The sequence below is a fragment of the Melospiza melodia genome, chromosome 3 (genome assembly GCF_035770615.1).
Source record: "Melospiza melodia melodia isolate bMelMel2 chromosome 3, bMelMel2.pri, whole genome shotgun sequence".
In the NCBI taxonomy this organism is placed as follows: Eukaryota; Metazoa; Chordata; class Aves; order Passeriformes; family Passerellidae; genus Melospiza; species Melospiza melodia.
Genome location: NC_086196.1, coordinates 110,499,560 through 110,521,226, shown reverse-complemented (window position 1 = coordinate 110,521,226; position 21,667 = coordinate 110,499,560). Strand labels below are relative to the sequence as shown.

At 51.2% G+C, this 21,667-nt stretch overlaps 1 protein-coding gene across 1 annotated transcript in view; it reads left to right on the top strand.

Moving 5' to 3' along the window:
- Positions 1-21,667, top strand: part of ITPKB (inositol-trisphosphate 3-kinase B) — a 65,946-nt gene that overhangs the window by 31,385 nt on the left and 12,894 nt on the right. Inside the window, exons 3-4 of the mRNA XM_063152591.1 lie at positions 19,267-19,366; positions 19,931-20,144. Coding sequence (XP_063008661.1) covers positions 19,267-19,366; positions 19,931-20,144 — 314 coding nt within the window. The remainder of the gene's footprint in view (positions 1-19,266; positions 19,367-19,930; positions 20,145-21,667) is intronic.

The window sequence follows — 21,667 nt, the reverse complement described above, 5'->3', positions numbered from 1 at the left end:
CACTGGGAATGGGCTGCAAGCTGAGAGCACAGCACAACTGGAAGCTGTCATCCCAGTTGTGCAGGCCTGACAGCTCATTTCCGAGGGGAGCAAGCCATGGAGTGGGAATGCTGGAATTGGCTGTCACTGCCTCCCACCAGGCAGCCATGGCATATTGCAACACGAGGCAGGGGATTCCAGCTGAGGCAACAGCCCCCAGATTCCTGGGAAATGGGCTTGCTAAGAGTTTTCCAGCCAAACACCTCCGTGTCTGTGCTTTTACTGGGAACGAGACAGGGACAGAGCTTCTTGCCTGCAGATGGGCAGCCTCAGTGTAGGGGCTGGGAATGTCCAGCTGAGCAGCAGAAGGATCACAAGGTGTTGGATGCTGTCTGTTGTCAGCAGCCCATGCTGAAGGCACCTTTGGAGGCAGCAGCAGCAGGGATTCAGCTTTAAGAGGAGCTGAGCCGCCACACATCTGCTCACCTGGCCCATTTGCCTTGCATTTTCCCCACCAGTCAGGTTGAGGTTACTAGGACAATGTCCTCCGTCAGAAAACATCCAGAAAAGCTCACCAAAGAGGGGAGAGAGGTAAGAGGAGGGGCACAAGGGGGGGAAGGAGTAAAATGGCACCAATGGAAATGATTTTTCAGCAAGAAAAATGCAGGCTCAGGACAACTCCAGTTCCTCAGGTTGTCAACACTGCCCTTGAACCTCCTGGCCTGCCTTCCTCCCTGGGAAGGGGAAAGGGCACAGTGTGCATTTGCTATCTTCTGCAAGGGCTTCAGATGAGATTCCCAGTGTTTTGGAGTTTGTGAACCTCTGTGCAGGGTGAGGAATCCTGGGGAAGCACAGCAGCCACAGGGATGGCCTGGCACGGGTTCAGGGGTAGCAGCTTTTCTGACTGATTGCTGCTGGGCTCAGAACTGCCTCTAAAAGCTGCAGGAAAATATTTTCAACTCATAACACTTTTTTTTTTTCCTGTTTTCCCTGAGCTCACATTCTTTTTCTCTGGCGTTTTGGCTGACAGTTGAATGGATTTATTGCTCTAATAGCAGAAAATGACCATCAGCAAATCCCTGCGTTTTTGCTGCCCCTAAGGCAAACTGTTCATAGTTTCTCCATACTCCAGAGCAGAGATATTTTGCAGGGTAGTTTTCCGGCCTCTGTCCCCAGGCTGGCTGGGGCAGCCAGGCTCCTCCAGCAGCAGAATTCCTGTACCTGCATTTCAGTGTCCTGCCAAGGGTGCCTTTTGTGTAACACATGACAGCAGTTCAGGGGGAGGCTGTGGGGAGTTAGGGGGAGAGCCAGGACACAGAGCTGGCTGTGACAGTCTCAGTGACAGTGTGTCCTCCCTGGCACATGGTGTGAGGCAGGGGAACCCACCCTGGCCAAGGGTCAGGTTTGGCCTTGGTGCGGAAGGACAGGATGTTTCTGCTGCAATTCCACACATTGGTGGAAGGGCATTTCCAGGGCAGAGCTTTGTCCTGTATCAGGTTTTGTACATCCATACCCTGCCAGCAGCTTGAGCCATTTTGGATATACATGCTGGATGCAGCTGCACTCATGTGACTTCCTGGGCTAAACTTTGTTACAGGGGGAAAAGCAAAGTCTTTGTTTACCCGTCTCAATGGAAAAGTTTAGTCCTGGCCTGTCTTGCCAAGGAAGGAAGGAGTGTGCCAAAGTGATAGTACAGCAAATTCTGGCTGCTGGTGGGCCAGGGATGGAGCTGGCTGCCAGGCACAGCATCAGCATCCCACCCTGGCTGTGCAGGGCTGCCCTGGGGCATGGGGCTCCAGGAGCATCTGGCTCTTCCTTGGCTCTCTCCAGGGCAAGAGATGGCCACAGTGAGGTGCTGGTCGAGTTTCTTTTGTCTGTCCAGCAGAAAATGAGGAGGGGGAGAAGCAAGCACTGTGTATGTGGGATGGGAATGGGTCAGGAAGGAAAATATCCTTGGCCACATATGCCCAGGTGATGTAGCATGTTGCATGGTGCATGGGTTTGAAGTGCCATCTTAATCTGAGCAATCACAGCTCTGATATCAACTCAATTATTGTGTACAGCTCTCAGCTTTCTCAAAGCATGCAGCTACCCAAGGGGCAAAGCTCCAGCCCTGAGTTCAGGCTTTATATTCCATTTATTTCTGTCTTCCTTGCCTTGACTTAGGTGTTAGTGCTCTTGAGCATGGGATGCTCAGCTGACATGGGGTGCTCGGCTGACAGGGGGTGCTTGGTTGGTGTGGCTGCTCTCTCACAGGGCTGAAAGGCACAAGTTGCCCCCCTATGGCTTTCATTTGCATGGGTTGAAATTATCACAAGGTTAAATTACAGCCAGGCAATGCTCATGGGTGCTTTAAAACATTGCAGGCTTTAAAAGTTGGCTCCAGAAAGTTGCTCAAACAGGGCTCTGTAAAGGGATACTCATTCAGGGTGAATTGACCACATGCCTTCAATTGAGGAGCTTCTCTCCTGTGCCCAGCTAGGGCAGGGTGGTTCCCCCAAATCACAGCCTTCCCACTGTGGCCCAGAGCAGCACAGGAGTGGCCAAGGCCCCGTGGAACAGGATCTCCAGTGCACAAAGGGCAGGCTTGTCTGAAGAGAGGGTGGGATTTTTTCATAGTTTCCAATGGGACTGGGAGGCTCAACAAGACTGGGACTGACTCACAAAATCCAGCTCTTGAGACCAGACTCTTGGAGTGGGTAAATTTTTATATTGTCCCCTTTCTCATCCAAGGAAGCAGCGGTGCTGTGGGGCACAGGATGGTGCCCCACACGAGCATTACCCATGCCCATTACTGCATCTGAAACTTTCCACTGAAACCAAGAGCCCTCACAGTGAGCTCTGCTGCCAGTCCCAGATCCCAGCACTCATTGCTGTGCAGCTGCAGCTCCCCTCCTGATTTTGTCCAGATCTCCTCAGTTCTGTGAGTGTTTCTGCTCCTTTCCTTTGGAGCTGCTTGAACTCAAATTAACTACTTCTTAATGGGACCTGCATCTTCTAAAAGAGTCTCTGTTAGTTGCTTGCCACAGCTAAAACTTTCCAAATGCCTTCAATGATCCTTTTTTTAACTACCTCTCTATACAGAAAACAAAAATCTTCTCTTCTACCCTCCTCTCATCTAGCCACTCTCTGGGATGTGCCAGTCAGTGACTTGAGAATACTTTGTTCTTGTCTGGCACATCAGTGGGTGTCACAAATAGTCACCTCATCAACACGTTTTTTGTTAATATCTCAAACACCCGTGGCTATTAAAAATACTATAAATACCTTAGCTCATTAACAAGACACTGTTTCCAGCATATAAACTTTTCCATTACAGAACCACTAAGTGTAATGCCCTAAAAAGCTTACAGCTGTTTATAATCTATGGAAAACGGGACGCCTTCCCTCTACTTGTGCTGGTGACTACATAACAGGGACAGACCTGTGCTGCTGCTTCCATAGGCACGTGTTAGCCAAGATTAAATGCTTTTATTTATGGATTTTTTATTCTTCTTCTGCATCCACTGCTGCCTGGACAGCACCACTGACAGATTTAGGTTTTATGGGATTTTTTCATGTACCCCCATGAGCTGGAGCTGGGTGTTGGGGGTCCCTGCCTTGCCCTCGTGCAGGGGTGAGCAGCAGGCTGAGGCAGGGGCCCAGGCAGTCACTCCCTGGGTGCACCAGCTTTGCATAGACAATTCCATTTGTGATTAGGAACGGAGGGGATTTGGCCACAACATTTGCATAGCTCCTGTGCAGAGCTGTGTGAGTGCTGGCATGGGGTCGCTACCCAACCCCAGGGTGGCAATCCTGCCCTTGGCCCAGGCCTGTGTGCAGGGAGAGTGCTGGCAGCAGCTTCCTTGGACACTGCACAGATGCCAGCTCAGGAGAAATGGATCCTTCTCCCTGGTGCTGTCCTGGGACATGTCCTTGGGTAGCTGTGCCACCCCAGTGCACACTGGTGAGGAGGTGTGAGCCTTCCCCAGTGAGGAGTGGGACTCAGATGTCTTGTGGTGGCCATGGTTTGAAACACTTTTATCTGCTCTGAGAGGGAGCACATGGAACATTTTCAGTAGTCACAAATGCCTGTTTTTCATCAGTAGCTTCCTGACTTGTTTTTCATGCAGAGAGTCTTGGTGCTGCACAGGTGAAGGAACAGTGAATCCAAATTGGTTTTATGCAAAAAATGCAAATACTGCTTTTATTAGGAGATTGCCATGTGCCAGGGATAGTACATTTTCAAAGCAGTACAGCTCATTTTCTGCAAATCTCTCCTCCTCATCCCATGTAAGGCCAGCAGGGATCCTGTAAGGCCAGTTACATCCCTGAGAGGCCCTGGCAGCTATAGGCTGTTGCACAGAGTTGTCACTTAGCAGTAAAAAATAAGATCTTGTTCTCCACAGGCCAAACAGTGGCTCCAAACACTGGAGCCAAGCACTGGAGCTCAGTAAGGTCACCAAAAAGCAGCAAGCTCCAAAAGGTAACTTCTGATTTCGAGTTGATCATGGTACCTTTTGTTCTGAGACTGTGAAGGTCTCAGTGCTTCTCTGTAGAGAGCTGGACTTGTTTTCATGTAGAAAATCTACAAGGGAGATATGGGCAATTTCTAGTGATCACCCTGTAGGTGAGACTGCCTGTCTGTAGCTTCCTTCGATCCCTAATCAACATCAGGAGCAATTCAAGAGCTTGGAAACTCACAGGGTTTTTTCTCTTCTTTTTTTTCCTTCGGACAGGGGACGTTTCCCATGCCATGATTCAGTACCACTGAACTAATACTTTAGTTTTACACATTTCTGCTTGTCCCTGACTCCATGAGTGGGATTGCCACACTGTGAGCCAGCACACTGCTAAGAGAGATGGATTCGTGAGGCAGCTGCAGCCTCCCAGTACCTGCCCAGTGCCCCAGAATGTTTGGGGGAATTAACCCTGCAGGGCAGGAGATCCCTGCAAGGAATGCAGAGTTAGCTACTGCTTCTGCCCACACCAGGGAAGGACAAAGAGATTTGTGAACACAGGAAAATAACTGAACCAAAGAGGAAAGAGTGACCCTAACATTGAATTTCATCATGAATTGTCATGATGAAATTGCACCATAACAGTTAGCTGAACTTCCAGCAAGTGTACTCCATCCCCCAAAACCTCTGAGTTGTACTTGAAATAGGTTTGCCCAAAAATGGCTTGTTGTTCACCATTTGCCTATCTCTGAGGCTCTGAGGTGGTTAAAAACTGCATAAGTTGTTGTGTTTGGTGGCATTTAATACCTCACAGGCCTGGCCTGCAGCTTCCAGCTGCGTGGGAGGTAGATAAGCTGTGACCAGAGATGTTACACAGCTCTGGCTTTGTGCAGAAGCTGGGCAGCCTGCTGCCCCGAGCTGCTGATTAAAGCACCATCCCTGTGGTTGTTGGCACCCAGCTGGGGGAGAGGAGGGTTAAAACCAGTCCATGAACTAAGAGGAACATCTGGAGAGACCTGACCCCGAGAGCCACCAAAGCATGGAGCTGAGAGACACCGTGTGTATGGCCAGAGCTGCTCTTGTGGCTGGGTGGGCCGTGCTGCTGCTCCCCATCCGTGCTGCAAGGCAGAGGCCCTGCCCAAGAGTGAGCAGGGCTGGCTCAGCCCCCTTAAATCACTCTGGGGATGGTGGCACAGCAGTGAAAGGGGCATCCCTGTGGGTGGGACACAGTGAAGGGGCTGGCAGCAGTGCCTGTGGTACAGACACACTGGTGTAACATGCTGCAGTGAGGACTGTCAGCCCATCCTCCCCCTATGCTCCTCAAGGAAAGCCACCAGGAATTTTTGGTTCTCCACCCACACCTCTCTCTGCTTGGAGCCTTGACTTTTCTATACCCACACTCTGAGAGGCGTAGTGCTAGGTGTGCCCTTTTTGCAAGCCAGCTCTGAAAACACGCGCTCATTTTGGCCTCATCGCGCTCTCCTCCTTTTAAACGCGCTGTGAGTAGCACAGGGCTTGCCCTGCCACCTCGCTGGCCTCTCAGTGCCTCACTCAGGAGAGTGGCTCACTCACTACCTCCTGCTCTGCAAGCTTCAGCACCGTGTAATGGAAAAATGTAGAAGTGGGGCCCGGCTGTGCGTCAGCGGCTGCCGTGGCAACTCCGCCTGCGCCGCGCTCCGCAATAGGCACGCAGGGCTGTCCATCATCGTCCAGCGGGGATGAAATGCAGCATCGAGCATCCCCCCCTCCCCTACGAGGCAGAAGGAGGAAATACCAGGGTTTGCTGGTGTCACTGGAGCTTGCCCGGTGCTAACAAAGCGCTGATTTACGAGCGCCGCGAAGAATTTCGTCGTGCTTCAAAGCAGGACAGAGGAATCTGGCACTCGGCCACAGGGTTTGCATCAGTACAGGAAAAACGCTGAATTTCTTCAAAGCTGCCACAGCGTTTCCTATTTTTAGGTTAACAATGCCTGTTTTGCTGTGCAGCATCAAATGTCAACAAAGAATGAAGATCTATTTATGTTGCTTTATTGTAAAGCTGGAGCAACAGGAAGCTGTGAGCCATCTGGGTGCCTTCTGAGCCCTCCAAAAAACCCATCCTGAGTCAGTAGTAAAGCGCTGGGTCACTGCCATGCCAGTGGGCTTGCTTCTGGTGGGGGAGAAATGATGGGTGTTTGGGGATTGCCTCCCTGTCCTTGGACCCTTCAGGATACTGTGCACAGGAGAGAAACCAAATGCCCAGTTCTAGATTGTGCTTGCATTCTGAGACTCTTTGTTCCTTGCTGTCCCTTTTTTTTTTTTGTTCAAGCTCTCCCTTCTGAGGCTGCGTCTCAGCACCAGTGTGCACCTTGGTGTTGGTGCCTGCATTTCACAGAGTCACAGAATAATGAGGTTGGAAGAGACCTCTAAAATCATCGAGTCCAACCCATGCCCTAACACCTCAACAAGACTATAGCACCAAGTGCCGTGTCCAGTCTTTTTTTAAATATATCCAGAGAATTTCACAGTCAGAAGGCTCACTGTGGGAAGGGACAGCGTCAAGGGCTCTCCTGAGGATGAGAGGAGTCAGGAAGGGCAGCAGTTTTCCGGTGTTCTACAACACTGTTGGACAAAGCCATTTTTGACAAAAGTTTCTGTCCTTCAGGACTGCAATGCAGGAGCTGTGGTGGCTGGCTTGCTAAAATCAACCCCAAAGGAAGTGCTGCTCTGACACTGTATTTCTGACTTGGAGAATGGAGGACATCCAAGCTGGATGTGTGGCTTAGGTTGCAAGATAGTCCTTGCTGCTGGCAAACACCTGGAGCATGGGTGGTGTGTTAGAACACTGATTTTACTGTGAGGGCAGGTGCCAGGTGCCTGTACACGGAGCAGATCCCAGCTCCAGAGGATGCTTGGCACCTTGGCTGGCTGGAGCAGCTCATGGAGCTGTCGCTGAGCGAGAGGAAGCGGCAGCTCCTGCCCTCTCTGCTCCTGCATGCAAACACTTGCCTGCGTGTCTGCAGCAGCCACTGAGCTGTGGGGTGAAGTCCTGGTCACTCGCTGCTCACACCCCCAGCCTCCTCCACCAGCTGCTTCTTTGGGAAGGAACCTCCTTTATATCTTCTTGTTTTGATTTGGAAAAATAAAAATAGAAAAAAGCCCGTCGGAGACGGAGTGACTAAGTGCTTCATGTGCTGCTGAAGTAAATGAACAGCAAAATGTCTGAGGGGAGAAGATGACTAAGTTTTTTTCCTCCTATTCTGCTTCCTTCACCTTCTAAGAGAAGCTAAACATAGTTGCCTGCAGCAGGAGGAGTTCAGCAGTCGGCTGCTACCCACAGATGCAGCCTCAGAGATCGTGGGCTTGTGCCTTGATGGAAAACCCAGTTGTTCAGAAGACTGGGCATCTTCCCTATGTTCCTTTCTCTTCTCCCTTGCTCTTCCCTCAAGCCAGAATATATTTAGAAACTCCAGGACACAATGGGCTAAACTCTGCCTGTGCTACACCCATGTTTATAATGTGTTCACATTGTATTGCCTCTGTTCATTGTATTGCAAGTGCCCTCACTATTTTAGGGCTGGAGATAACTACCCTTCATGTTTGTCTCCTTTTTTGGACCAGAAAATTCACTAGAATTCTCTTCAACCATAACATGCTGTTCCAAGAAAGACTATCTGAGTTTTAATATGAAACCTGTGATCTCCACCTCTTTAAAGGATGTCACACTGTGTCATTCCACCCGCCTTAAAATAGCCTCTTTCAAGAGAAATATTTAGCTTAGAAACAATTTCACTTTTTTTTTTTTTTTTTTCCAAAAAAAGCAATAAGATCTCTGGATCTGTCTTTACAAACCTGAATTGCCTGGGTGATCCTTGGGTGATGCTGTTTGTGGTCAGCATGTTGTCAGCATTGCTGTAGAACTTAGACCCTCTCTCCCCACATCCGGGACTCCCACGCAGGGCACTCACCAGCTCTGCTATCGCCCTGACTGAGCAGTGTTTCCCCCCAAAACCTCAGCATGTCCCCTTTGTGCCTGGGCCAGCAGCAGCCCCCAGGGCTTTCCTGGGGTCCTGAGTGAGCTGATTTAGCAGGGACAGGGTGTTTTTCCCCAAGCATCCTCTCCCTGCTGCAGGGATTCATCACACAACCATTGCAGAGGTGATTTTTCTGCAGAGGTGATTTTCTGCAATTAATGCTCAAAAGAAAGCTCCATTTTCCTGTTTCGGATGTGCATTTCCCTTTTGACTTAGAGAAACCTTTTCCTCCCCTGTGTAAGGCTGTGAACGTGCCCCAAAGCAGCAAATTTCTTTGCTGGCCTCTGCAGTCCTCTTCCCACCAAAACTCAGTGTTCCCCCAGCTGACACCTTGGCAGCATGGCATGTACCAGCTCTGAGGAGATTGCAGCCAGTTTCACAGGAGTGATCAGCTTTTCCTCAATTTCTTAGAAGTTAAACAGCTGAAATCCTCTTTTTCTTCCCCCGCCCCACCCCTGCGTGTCAGCGCACGGTTGGGTTGGAAGATCCAGCGCTGCGTGCCGCGCCAGGACGTAGGGTTGGGTAACCCTCTGTGTGTCTGAGGATCCCATTCCCTTCCCTAAGGGCTCAGGGGAGTGCCTGGGTGCAGCAGGGCTCGCCAGCTCTGCTCACAAGCCTCAGAGGCAGCGTGGAGGGAGCGGTGGAGGATGAAACCTCCTTGCCTGCTGCCGTGACAGCTCCGTCCCCCAGCGCCGTGCCGGCCTTTCCCTGGCACAGCGCTGCCCAGCCGGCCCCTCGGATGCTTTCCCAGCAGGCAGGCGTGCCAGGACATTGGCTTTGGGAGCAGAGGTAGGTACCTGGCCCTGCAGGAGTGGGGCTCTGTAGCTGCAGCTGACATTTTTTCCATGACTCATAACTAAAATGGTGAAGGGGTGCGTGCAAGGCTCTGACTCCGAGAATGAAGCCAAGGATGAAATGACTGCTGGTTGTTTGTGAGGTCTGCTCGCTGCCAGCCCTTCTGCTGCAGTGGGCTGGGGGGCAGCTGAGGTGTGCTGTTAACAAGAATTCCTCCCTCCATCCTGGTCTCCAGGGTCCCACATGGCTGCTCACAGCCGGTGCCCTGGCTCCGGTGCCACCCTGTGTCCCCGCCAGGCTGGGTGAGCCTGCTCTGGGTGTGGCACTGAGGAGCTCCCTGCCTGGCAGAGCATGAGTGCACCTGGGGCTGGATCTGTGTGGATAGGGAGTGGGGTAATCTAGCTGAAGGAAATGTGGATAGAGTCCCTATTCTCAGCCTGTGTGGAGAATTGGGAATGAGCAGCTGAGCATGTGAGCTGGTCCATGTTTGAAGCCCTGTAATTAGCTTGGTCTTGCCATGCTCCTGGGAGCCTGTGGTTGATGTGTCCAGTGAGGAAGGAGTTCCCACAAGCAGCTGCTCCTAAAGCGCATGGTTTGTGCTTCCCATATCCATCAGGGCAGTGTGGCTGGAAAGCTGGTGGGGGAGAAGCCTCAGGGCACCCACAAGGTGGGCTCAGAAGCAGAGTTCACCATGGTGAATGAGCTTGTGTCTCTCTCATTCTGAGGGAGAGAAGTCCCATGGATGCCCACAAGCCCTGGTTCCAGGAGTAGTGCAGAGCAGAAAAGCTGAGCTGAGCTGCAGCACACAGGGAGACTGCTCTGTGGGTGCTCAGTGCCTGTAACAAATCTCTCTTTGCCTTCAGGTTTAGCCCACCTTTTTAATAGCTCTTAGTGCTCTTTAGAGACCAAAGCCTCTGAGCTGCTGTGCTGAGTCTCGTGGGGAGATGCTTTGGGCACTGTGTGGGGCATACACAGCAGGTCTGGGTGATGTGTGCCGTGTGTGCCTGTGGCTGCTGGCAGTGCCTCTCTCTGGGCAAAGAGGTTTCCCAAAGCCATCGTGTTTGTATGTGCTCCTTCTGTAAGGATCTGAGACCAGGGAGGCTCAGACTGCACTCCCATTCCTGGAGCAGCTTCTGCTGGTTGCTGGTGATGTTTAGGAGTTGCCCGGGAGAAGGGGACCATGCCATGGTGATGGGTTGGCAGTGCTGGCCAGGGCAGGCTGGTGCTCCCAGCAGCTCCTGTGCAAGCAGAAACTCCTCCAGCCACTTAGCAGGGGATCTGTGGTCCCAGCTCCAAAGCAGGAGAGACAATAAAACTCCTAAACAGTACTTTAAATCACCAAAGTGCTATCCAAACACGAGGGACTCCAAACACAAATGAAAGTGCTAAACTGATTTAAAGGGGAATTAAAAGGTCACGCCTGTTGAACATTTAGCTTTAGAGTTTAGTCATGTTTGTGAAACTTATAACTGCTCTTCTAAATCACCTTTTTACACTTCCTATACCCAGTAAATGTGAGCATGTTCAGCACTAATGACTAATTTTAAAAATTCTCTGTTCTAAACAAATTTCCACAGCCAGAGCTTGGCCCCTTCTTTTCTTCCCTTCCAGCTCTGCCTTCCCACTTCACAGAAGGCACTCCAAAAGTATCTGAGTATTTCCCTGGAAGTGCTCATGGGAGAGATGCATTTCTCATGCACACAATCCGCAAAGTGAAGTGCAGTTATGGTCAAACAGCAGAAGAGCAGGGATCTAACTCCATGAGTGGACAGGGCCAGGGAACAACAATGGAAACATTTTCTGTGTCCCAAACCAGTGTGAACCAGTCTGGGGGTTTCAGCAACCGCAAAACTCAAGTCTGCAAGCCAGGCCTTTCTCACCCAGCTTCTCCTGCAGATTGCTTCACTGGCATGGCATGACTTGGCTTGGCTAGCTTGTTTATCATCAGTGCTTATGGGCATTATGCTGCCAGGGTGTTGCATGTACAGCATCCATATCAATGCCCTCTGTGCTATGCCAGAGGAAATGCTTCCCATGGCCTCAGCAGCACTGGGAGCCAGTGGCAGCCCTGTCTGGCCTGTGTCCACCCTGCTAGGTAGTGCCAGAATGAAAGGATGAGTGATGTGATATCATCACACCACAGCGTGTGCCTGCTCTGAGCTTTGTGTGGGGAGGAGATCCCTGTGCACCCCCCTTCTCTGGGGACATGAGCTCTGGGCATGTCAGTCATTCCTGGAGCTCACAGAAAGAAATCAGACTCAAAAAAACCCAGGTTTTTTATTAAGGACAAAGTGTTGCTTTGTTCCAGTCATTGAGGTTACTCCTGTGTTTGTGTCTCTGACCCAAGTGCCTCCAGGCAGGCTGTAAATGTGTCATCCTGGGGTTTAAATCTCTAAAAACTTACCTTCAAATTGAAGGTAGTTGGGAGTGTTTGGCAGCTTCTGTCCTGTGATTAACTCTACCAGTCTAAATCAGCCAGATTGGAGATAACTGGCACTTTTATGGTCTCCTGCTGGCCTGACTACCTGTGTTCCGAATGTGCTGGCACCCCACTTCCCCAAAGGACTCCAGGGTTTGGCTCATCCCTTGGGAGGATGTGGCAGAGCCTACAGCTCCCATCCCAGATCCCTGACATGTACAAGCACAGGTTTTGTATTCAGGTTGTTCCTTGCAGGAAGGCTGTGCCTTACCAAACCACTGCCCTCTGTTGTGACTTTTAGGACCTGTCTCTTCTGTATCCTGAACTGCACCTCTGGCCTGTAGGGAGCTGAGCTGGACTTCAGATCAATAACTAGAGACCAGTGCAGTTGTTTGCTGTCAAGAAGGGCACAGCTCCTGGTCCCAGCATTTAGCAGCTAGAAGCAGTTTGGGATTCACAGTGGCAGGGTTGGGAAGGCTGCAGGGATCCTTCCCTGCCAGCAGCATTGCGAGTGAGAAGTGCTGGAGCCAGCACAAGCACAGGAGCCCATGTCCCCAGCATGTACTGTGCTGCTGCAGGAGCTGAGGAGCTGGAACGATGTTTGGAACCAGAAAGATGGTGGTGAATACCCTGGAACTGGGAAAGGGATCAGACACAAGTCTCCAGATGGAAACAGAGCAGTTTCCATCAAAGCTGATGACAAGTTCCCTGATAAAAGGGATGCAGGGTCAGATCTCTGGGCAGCACATCCCGTTTCTCAGCTGGACGCCTGATCTGGCTGCCTGCAGCTCTGTGCACCAATGAGCTGCACTGCTCTGGGGCTCTTGTCACAAATCAGCTCACCAAGGCCCACTTTTGGCTACCAACAAGGATTTTTATAGTCTGCTGACTTTTAAAGGCTAGCTGCTTTCTGGGGAAGAAGCATTGTACAGCTTAAGTAGCAGTCCACCAAATGTGATTAGCTGTTTCTGAATCACTCACCTTTTCCAAGCTGAAAATTGCTTAACAAATCTTACTGCTGTGTACATAATGAGTAACAAATACATTTGCAGAGATCTGGAGCAGTTCCCACTCAGGAAAGCAGGCTGAGCATATCTGATGCTGGCAATTAATAATTCCACTGGCTTTATGGGAGGGTCAGTTGTGGCTGATGTGCATTAGGAGGTGTTCAGCTTTGCTTCAGTAAAGGCTCTCCACCAGAAGAAATGCCTCATAGAGACAACAGAAGGCTTTGCCTTCACTCTCACTTAAGGCCTTTTTGTCTTCTTCTTTGCCAGACTGGCCAGAGAGGTCTGACAGCACTGTCCTCTCTGTAGCCATTTCCCCTGAGTGTGGTGTTGATGTGGCTCCTGCTCCACTCTGCTCACACGTTGTGGGTGAGGAGGTTCCAAATGTCCTTCCAGGCACTGGGGACTGCTGTGCTCCCATTCCCAGCTGCTCTGCTTCCTTCCATTGTCAGGCTGGAGGGCTGCTGCTCACTCATCTGCCTCTGCTCCTTCTGATTCTCCTTGCCTTCATCACAAGCAGGAAGAGGGAGCAACAAGCTCCTGTTTGTTTTCCAATACACTGGAATATTTTTTCCATGATCTGAGCAGATGTTCCTGGCTTTCAGGCGTTTTTTTACCGAGGCTCCTCTATCACACATGCTGATCTCTGCAGTAGCTTTATCTCTGTGACCCTCTACCCCAGATCTTTGGTCTTGGTGGGAAAACTCCCCGATCCCACTGGAGAAAAGGGCATTCTTCACAAAACCAGAGGAGAGGGGTTTCTCTCTTGTGAAAGGCAAAATCCTTCCTGGCTAAAACAAGACCATTCTGAAAAACAAAGTGTTTGAAGTAAAAGAGTGCATGTTTTAGGATTTTTTCCTCACTCTGAATGAGATGGAGACCTTGGAGTGTAGCAGAAGCTGCTACACCCCAACAGAAGTAACTACACCCCAACAGGAGCATCTATACCACAGTCATCAAAATAATTTATCTAATAAGGCTTTACACTAGAATATCTAGGCAACCAGAAATGCTTGTCAGTCATCACACTGTATTTCCTTGTATTAACTTCAGTGAAGCCTGATGTTTGGCCTCACTTTATCTTTGCTCAGTGGTATCTGTGGGACGTGGGACTGGCATTGCTTCCACCAGGTTTTGGGGAGCTGCTGAAACTTTTATATCATGTCTTTTGTGACTAAATCAAGAAATGCCCACTGATCCAACACCCCTCTCCTCCATTGCCAGCTGCTCCTCTGGCCAAAACAAGGCTGTTTATCTGCTGTGCAGTACAGAAGCACCAGCAAGGATGAGAAGGAGGAAGACAATTCAGAATATGGGCTGTCATTGCTGCCAGCATCAGGGACAGCGGTCACAGCCTGAAGGACAGAGGCAGCCAGGGGCTGAGAGATGGCAAAGCCAAGCAGAACCCCAGCCCTGCACTATCACATCCCAGGTTTTTGAGTGTGTTTGCAGCATTTTGGTCAGCCCCAAGGCAGGACACAGCAGGAGGAGGAGGCGTTCATTCCGTGGTACCTGCCAGCTCTGCCCTGCGCGCCCGGCCGCCAGCACAATGAACAAAGCTGGCCTCCCCACCAAGGCTGCAGTGACAAGGTTTTTCCCAGTCAAGGGAAACAATCATCACTAGGGAAACCTTAACTGCTTTTTAAAGAGCAAAAGAAAACACATTCATTCTTTTTAAACATGGAAAACTAAATGGCCTCTTTTTCCTTGGCTGGATGTGCACGGCCATGGAGCGGGCTGGCACGGAGGGAGCTCTGCAGGCAAAAGTTCCCTCCACTCATTTAGTTGTTAAAGAGGAGGGCTCTGTGGAGCAAAGTTTGCCCTTCTCAGCCCTTGCTGCCTTGGTTTTTTAAATCAGAAAGGCTCTGGCCACCTGACCCTCCTAGTTGTGAGTGAAACATCTTGGAGCCTGCAACAGCACAGCTTCATATCACTTCCTAGAAAATCTGGAGGTGAAGCCCCCAGGAGCAGCGCTTTCTCCAAAGGGAAGGGAAAGCCAGGGGGTCATTTATGCAAGTCCCTGGGCTGCAGCAATTCCAGTGAAGCCTGGGGAAGCAGTGGGCATTGGTGACACTACTGTCTCTTCATCGTTGTCCTCCATCTCTTCTGATCCTAGGATATTTCATGATTTCCCTGGGAGAAAGGAGCTGAAGTTCTTTTCACAATTGGGAAAATAATTAATTTAATGCTGCTCCCACTCTTTTCCATCCCCTGGCCCAGCTGTGTAATCTTGCCTCTAACCATGTTAATAAAAAGCACTAAAATACAGGTCCAGCTCCTACTATTTCCAGGAACCTTTGGTCCCGTAAAACCATAGGAAAGCATAATTTCAGCAAATTAAATCAGTTACTGCCTATCTCTCTGGCTGAATGCATGGAAAGAGAAGAGCACCCTGCTGGCTCCATGCATGGGGAATAACACCAGTCAAACTCCACCAGTGTCCATGCTGGGAAAGGGAGGCAGCAGGCAGTCTGACAAAGGCACATCTCCTTTGAGCAGACATTAAAGGAATAAATATGCAGTAGAGAAAATGTACAGCGAGCACTGGGCTCATCAGTCACTTTTTGTTTAATCTAATTAAACACAATATATCCTCTGACCTTCTGCACTGGCACTAAATTCTCCTGTGTTGTTCTTTCCATATGAACCTCTGTTGACAGATGGGAAAAGCCCAGAGTTTGCTTTAAGCTTCAGATAAGTGAAGTCAAACATACAGCCGATAAAATTGTTTTGCCAGCACTCCTCTCCCCCTGACCAATTGTGGGTGCTCACTGGGAGGGATTAACTCCTCTGGCCTGTATCCCACTCCTGGCTTGGGATACTGCTCTGTGCAGCAAGCAAAAGCTGTAAGAGGGCAGAGGCAGAAGCAGAGTGCTGCAGAAACCCTGAGAAGTTCTTTTCCAGAGTTGGTTCTGCACTTGCTGAGCCTCTTCTCCATGTGGCAGACTATTAGGGAAAACGGTGCCATTCCTTGCTAAATATATTTCCAGAGTCACTAAATAATTTACTTAACAGCTAATCAGCTGGCATTTGCTGATGCTGAACCAGGTTTTAAATAAAAAGTGTTGAATTGCATCAGACACCTCGTGCATATTCCCTGCTTATACAGGCTCCATGCTCTTGCTGCCTGTGCAGGAGTGCAGTCAGTGCACACAGCTTCCTGAGTTTTCTGGGAGGGAAAGGACTGGTTTGGGGGAGAGCTGGGAGCCAGGGTACCACATCAGGTGCAGGCTTTGATCATGCAAAAGGTTTGGAAATGTGCTCTCCTTTTGAAATGACCACCTGCAGGTTCAGCTCCTTGCAGGCAAATGAGAAGAGCACAGATCTGCCCTTCACCTGCATCACTTGGTAATTGCAGAGCTGTTTCTTTCAGTATGGTGAAAAATCCTTTGAGTCCAGGGAGTTACCACACCTCCATGCACCTACAGCTGTGCCTGTGCTCCTGGATGTGTGAGCAAATAACTCCTTGAAATGTAAACCAAAAGTTACAGACTACTGCAGAGCCCGGAGGCGGCGACCTTATGGTTCCCAACAGGCTGACACAGTGTTAAAGAAGATTTCTTTACTGTAAATAGCCTTAATACTCGATTTGCCTATTAATAGCACCAGGCAGGGCAGGAGGCAGTGGAGGGGCTGTTTGCTGCATGTGGAGTGAGACTGGAGTGGTGTGAACCTTGTGGCTCTGGTTTTCCATGGCTGGCTGTAGAGCCTGGCATGAGGTTGGCATGGCTGGGATCCCAAACCATGGGCTTTGAGATCTCTGCTTGCACATCACTGTCTGAATGAACAGAGACCTCTTGCCATGGTGAAGGACCCTGCAGATGGTTAAAAGCCACCTCCCATCTCTCAAGGGAAAGTACAAAGGCTGACTTTCTGGAGCAACACTCTACCTAGGGAGAATTTTGCTGTCTTCAGGAAAAGGGAGTGGCAGGATCCCTGGGGGCATTGGCCAGTGCTGCTCCTCTGGGATCCCCTCCGCTGCTGGTTTAGTAGAGAATCTGTCCTTGCAAAACTCAGCCTTTTGAGCACTGCCACTACACAGCAACATTCTTTTGGTGAAGCAAACTTCTCCTTATTTCATTGGAAGGGGGCTCAGGTGTTAAACAAAAATCCAGTGGCTCCTGAAGGAATCAGAGGGACAGTAGTCCCTCTTCTCCCCTACTAGTGTCCAGTGGTTGCCCCTGTGGGAAGCAGGGAGAAAGGGGCTCTGTGAATCAGCATTGTGGGTCACCCCTGCAGCAGTGACAGCTGACCTTGCAGTCCATTTCCAGCAGGTTGGGAGTGGCTTGAAATGGATGAAGGTGCCTCAAGCTTCGCCATAAAAGAGGTTGTTACACATGTCCTTAAAACTTGGGTTGGAAATACCTGGCTAAAGGTGTGCCTGAAACTGGGCGAGGCCTGGGTGAAAACATTTCCCTCTGGCATAGAGGGGGTGAGGATGTGCTACCTGTTCCTGGGATGGCTGTGCAGAGTGACTGGCTCTGTGACCCGTTCAGATCAGCAGAAGGGTTGGTTTTTGTTGAGTTTTGTGTCTCCAGGGGACTCAGGGTCATTACCCTGCCCTGGGAGCAGTGCTGGAATGGAGAGCATCACTCCTGGGAAAGCCCTGGCAGGGAGAAGCCAGAGTGGCTTGCCCTGCTTTAGGGACTCTTTGCCTCCACTCTGCCTGTACCTTGAAGTACCTCAAGGGTTTAACTATAAAGCTCTAACCACCACGAACCAAAATCTTGGCTTGGGAAGGCACATTGCCTTGGCATGTTTCCTGGGACTGAGTGACTTACGATGCTGTGCTGCAAGTGAGGGGAGCACTCCTTCTTTTAGAGGAGGTGGTCACACTCCTTCAGAGTCCAAACTCCCCCGGAGACTTTCTCTTCCCCCTTTTTTCATGACATCAGCCAGGACTTGGTGTTACTATTTTAAAAACAAAAGGAGGGGACACCCCCCCGCTTCCCCTTCGCTCTCTGCCAGAAGGAGAACAAAGAACAGCTAAAACACACAAGTTCTGGCACTCTGTGTGGAAATAAAAACATCCATCCTCATGTCAGGTAGGGAACTGGCCGACCCCCCCTGCCAAAGCAAGCAAGCCCTCGGCGTGGAGGAGCCCTGGAGAAGGGGATGCCCGGTGTCACCCCGTGCCTGGGCAGCTCCTGCCAAACTCCTGCAAGGCTGTCCCAGTGCCAGGCTGTGCTGGGACGCTCCCAGCCACGGGCAGCCTGCCAGGGAAGGGCTGCCCTGCTCCTGCCAGGCTGCAAAGTGGGGAAAGACCTTGATTGTTCCCCTCTGCCACTCCTGTGCTGCCCAGCACCCTGCATCTCCCTGCTCCCCATCGGGCTGGTGCATGGGATAACCCTGGTGTAATTTCCATGCTTTAGACACGAACATATCTGTCTGGCTTCTTGCTGCTTGCCATTTAAACATGTCAGCAGTTCCCAGCACGGATTCCTGTGCCGTGAGTTCACCCCCAGCAAGCATCCAAACTGCAAGTTGGGGCTGCTGGCTCTTCCCTGCCTGTCTGTGAAGCATTACTGGAACAGGGGCCAGTTCTCCAAACACGAGGAAGAGATTACTTGGGCTTTCTGGAAGGCTCCCTCCCATGCCTTCACAGCGGAGCAAATGAGGATAATTTATCTGGCTTCCAGCTGAACCCAGGAGCTTGGAGCAGCCAAGGACTACACTGTTTGTCCCAGCTCCTGCAAGAAGGCATTTTTCCATTGTTGCCCTTGTATATCGTTCACATAATTTGTTTGTGCCGTCACCTTCTGGGGCCAAGATAAGAGGTCATCCCCTGCCTTTTGCTGGTGGTGTGTTCCCTAGAACAATCCAGGGAAAAACTCTCAGGAAGGAGCCTTGAGGGAGGCTGTGTGCCTTCCAGTGCAGCCTTCTTAGAGTCATGTAAATAGTTTAGAGCAATCTATCTGGTGAGAAACACAACGTGTCAGCAGGGAATTGTTCTCTGAACTGTAGTTACAGATGGGCCAGAGCGGGCGGATCAGCACACACGTGGGCTGCCAGCTTAATGGACACAGCAGCTGCCTTTCAGGGGGAACAGAAGCCAGGCAGGGAGCCTCTGTGTGCCTGTGCTCTTGTTCCCCTCAGGACCTGCAGCTCGGTTTTGTGGCTGGATGGCAGTCCTGGGTTGCCTTCCCTCTCCATCTGCTGCGAGCTAATGCGGTGCCCAGGGATGGGGTAATGTCCCTGCGGTACCTATTAATAGGTTAATGTCCCTGTGGTGCCCAGAATGGGTTAATGTCCCTGTGGTGCAGTGCCCAGGGATGGGTTAATGTCCCTGCTGCTCCCACAGAGGGATGCAGGGAGCAGCAGGGACGAGGCAGTGCGGATGGCTGGGCGCTCTGCAGCAGCAGCAGCCAACTGGAACAACGCTGTAACACCATCCACTTGAGTGAAGTTACTCGTGATTTTTGAATGTAGAGTTGAAGCCCAGTGGCTTGGCACAGCACAATGGGAAAAGAGCAGATTTTCTGTTTGCTTCCATCCTGCGCTGGCTGTGGTGCCTCTTTCCCTGTCCAGAACAGCTGCGTGCTGCCTGAAGTGACTTTATAGACAGTAAAAGCTTAAAACATTGCATTCACCTTCATGATTTTTTTTCCCCTTAGAGCAAGTCATGGAGGAAGATCAAGAATATGGTGCACTGGTCCCCGTTTGTGATGTCTTTCAAGAAGAAGTACCCTTGGATCCAGCTAGCGGGACACGCAGGTACAGACATGGGGAGGGACAGAGTGGTGACAGGGAGGGCCACCTTCATTATCCCAGCTTAATGAGCTTTGCTGGCCCCAATTGCTTCAGGCTGCTGCATGAGTGTCACAGCTTGCAGCTCCCAGCCTCTAGCCCAGGAGAGTGACTTAATCTAAGTGCTAGTGAGGGTAGTGTGAAGGTGCTCTGGGCCTCCCAGGGCCGGCAGGAATTATTGCTGCTTTTTCCTGGGTGCTTTGGGTGAGAGCCAGGCCCAGCTCCTGACCCACTGCCAAGCAGGTGATGCCGCCCAGCACAAAGGTGCCCCACACGTGAGCACAGACACAAAGATGTGAGCCTACAGGAAAGTGCACAGAGGATGTGAAGCAAACCTGTTGGGTGCTGCAGGACGGGTCTCTGCCTTCTTGGGGTGTGACGGTGCTGCTCATAAACCCCTGAGCTTTTCAGTCCTGCCTGTAGGGACTCCTTGGGTGCAGGTGTAGATGGAGCTGTTCCAAGGTGTTGGGCTGCCTTTCCTGTCCCCCTGCCACCCAAAGCAAGTGCCACATTGTCCCTTGTGCCCCTCAGGTAGCTTCAAGGCGGCGGCCAATGGCAGGATCCTGAAGAAGCACTGTGAATCGGAGCAGCGGTGCCTCGACCGCCTCATGAACGATGTCCTGAAGCCCTATGTCCCTGCCTACCACGGAGATGTGGTCAAGGATGGCGAGAGATACAACCAGATGGAAGATCTGCTGGCTGAGTTTGACTCCCCCTGTGTTATGGACTGCAAAATGGGGGTCAGGTGAGTGGCACTGGGGAGGTTTTCTGAGTTTTAAGACAGGATGCTCAAAAGTAAATGCATCTCCTAGGTAAAACTGCCTGAAACGCACAATTAAGGCTCACCTGTCTTCAGGTAAAGCTCAGCCAATACCATGATAGAGCCATGGGGAAAGCTGGGCATGGAAAGGATACACCAGGCTCCTTCCTTCTCTGCTTGTTGACTGTCCTGCATGCTGGGAAAGGTTTGGTGTGGTGGAGGGGACAGCACTCTGCTTGGGTTTGAGCATGCAGGAATGGCACAGTAGCTGTTGGGAGGTTCTCTCTGCCACATGAGCCAAGCCACAGCCAAGGCATGGGGTGTAGGAGATCCTGCCCAGGGCACCAGAGGGATGAAATAAAGACTCTTGAAAGGCACAATTTCAGTGAGCGAGAAATTTCCCCTCTGCTCAGCCTTTGCTCCGATGCGCACTGCAGGGATGAAATGCGTGTGCTGAGCAGCTCAGTGCCTTTCACGCAAAGCCCTTGAAATATTTCCTAACAGATGAGCAACATTACCCGTGTCCTCCTTGAGAACCATCTCTCCAGATCCACCAGGATCCCGGGCTGCAGCCACTTGGCCGGCAGCAGTTGTTGAGTGAGCTGTGCCACAGCTGACGAGGGTGTCCCAGAGCAGATGTGAGCAGGGCTGGTGGCCCCAGGTGGCAGCCAGCTTTGGGACAGCCTCAGGCCACCCTTCAGCCCTGGGTGTGCTGCAGGCTGGTGGCAGGAAGGGCTGAGAGCCCCCTCGCTGGCAAAGGCGCAGCCCAGACATGGTGGAGACGCGCTGCTGGAAAAGCTGATGCTTTCTGTGCGAGGGAGGAATCTTTTTTTCCCCTCCTGAATCCCGATGTGAAACTCGAACTGGCGTGCCGGGCTGCCGGCAGGGAAGGGGCGGGGAATACTTTCCACCGGAGGGGTGGAGGGAAGGGCAGAGGGCCCTGCGCAGCCATGTGGCCCTGGCTGGCACACACACGCTGCTCTGGGAAGGAAACCCAGACAGCAGCACCAGGAGAGCTCTGGATGTGCTGCCCAGGTGCTCCTGTGGCTGTCCAAGGGAGGGAGAAAGCTTCCATGCACAGATCACATGTCAGGTGATTTATGCACCTGGGGCTTGGGAGCTCAGGCAAGGGAGCAAATGTGCTGGGCATGGTCATCCCAAAATAAGATGGTGCTGTGGGAGGAGCTGGAGAGAGAGGATGAATGGAGTTAATGCTGTGGAATGGGGCATCCCCATGGCTGAGCAAATAATCTAAACCTCAGGGGTATTAAACCTGTCCTCTGAGCCAGCAGCTTGCTGCCAGGCAGATAAAGGTTTGTTTTTTTCATGCCAGCCTGGCTTTGGGATGTGGCAGCTTATTCCAAAACTTTGTCTTTCCTAAGCCGTGGTGATGGCACAAGCCTGAAGCGATGGGGAGGACCAGGCCACAGACATTGATGATCTGTCATTCTCAAAAGAAGAAATTCTAGCCCTCTGAGCAGCACATCCAGCATGCTGCTGCTTTATTC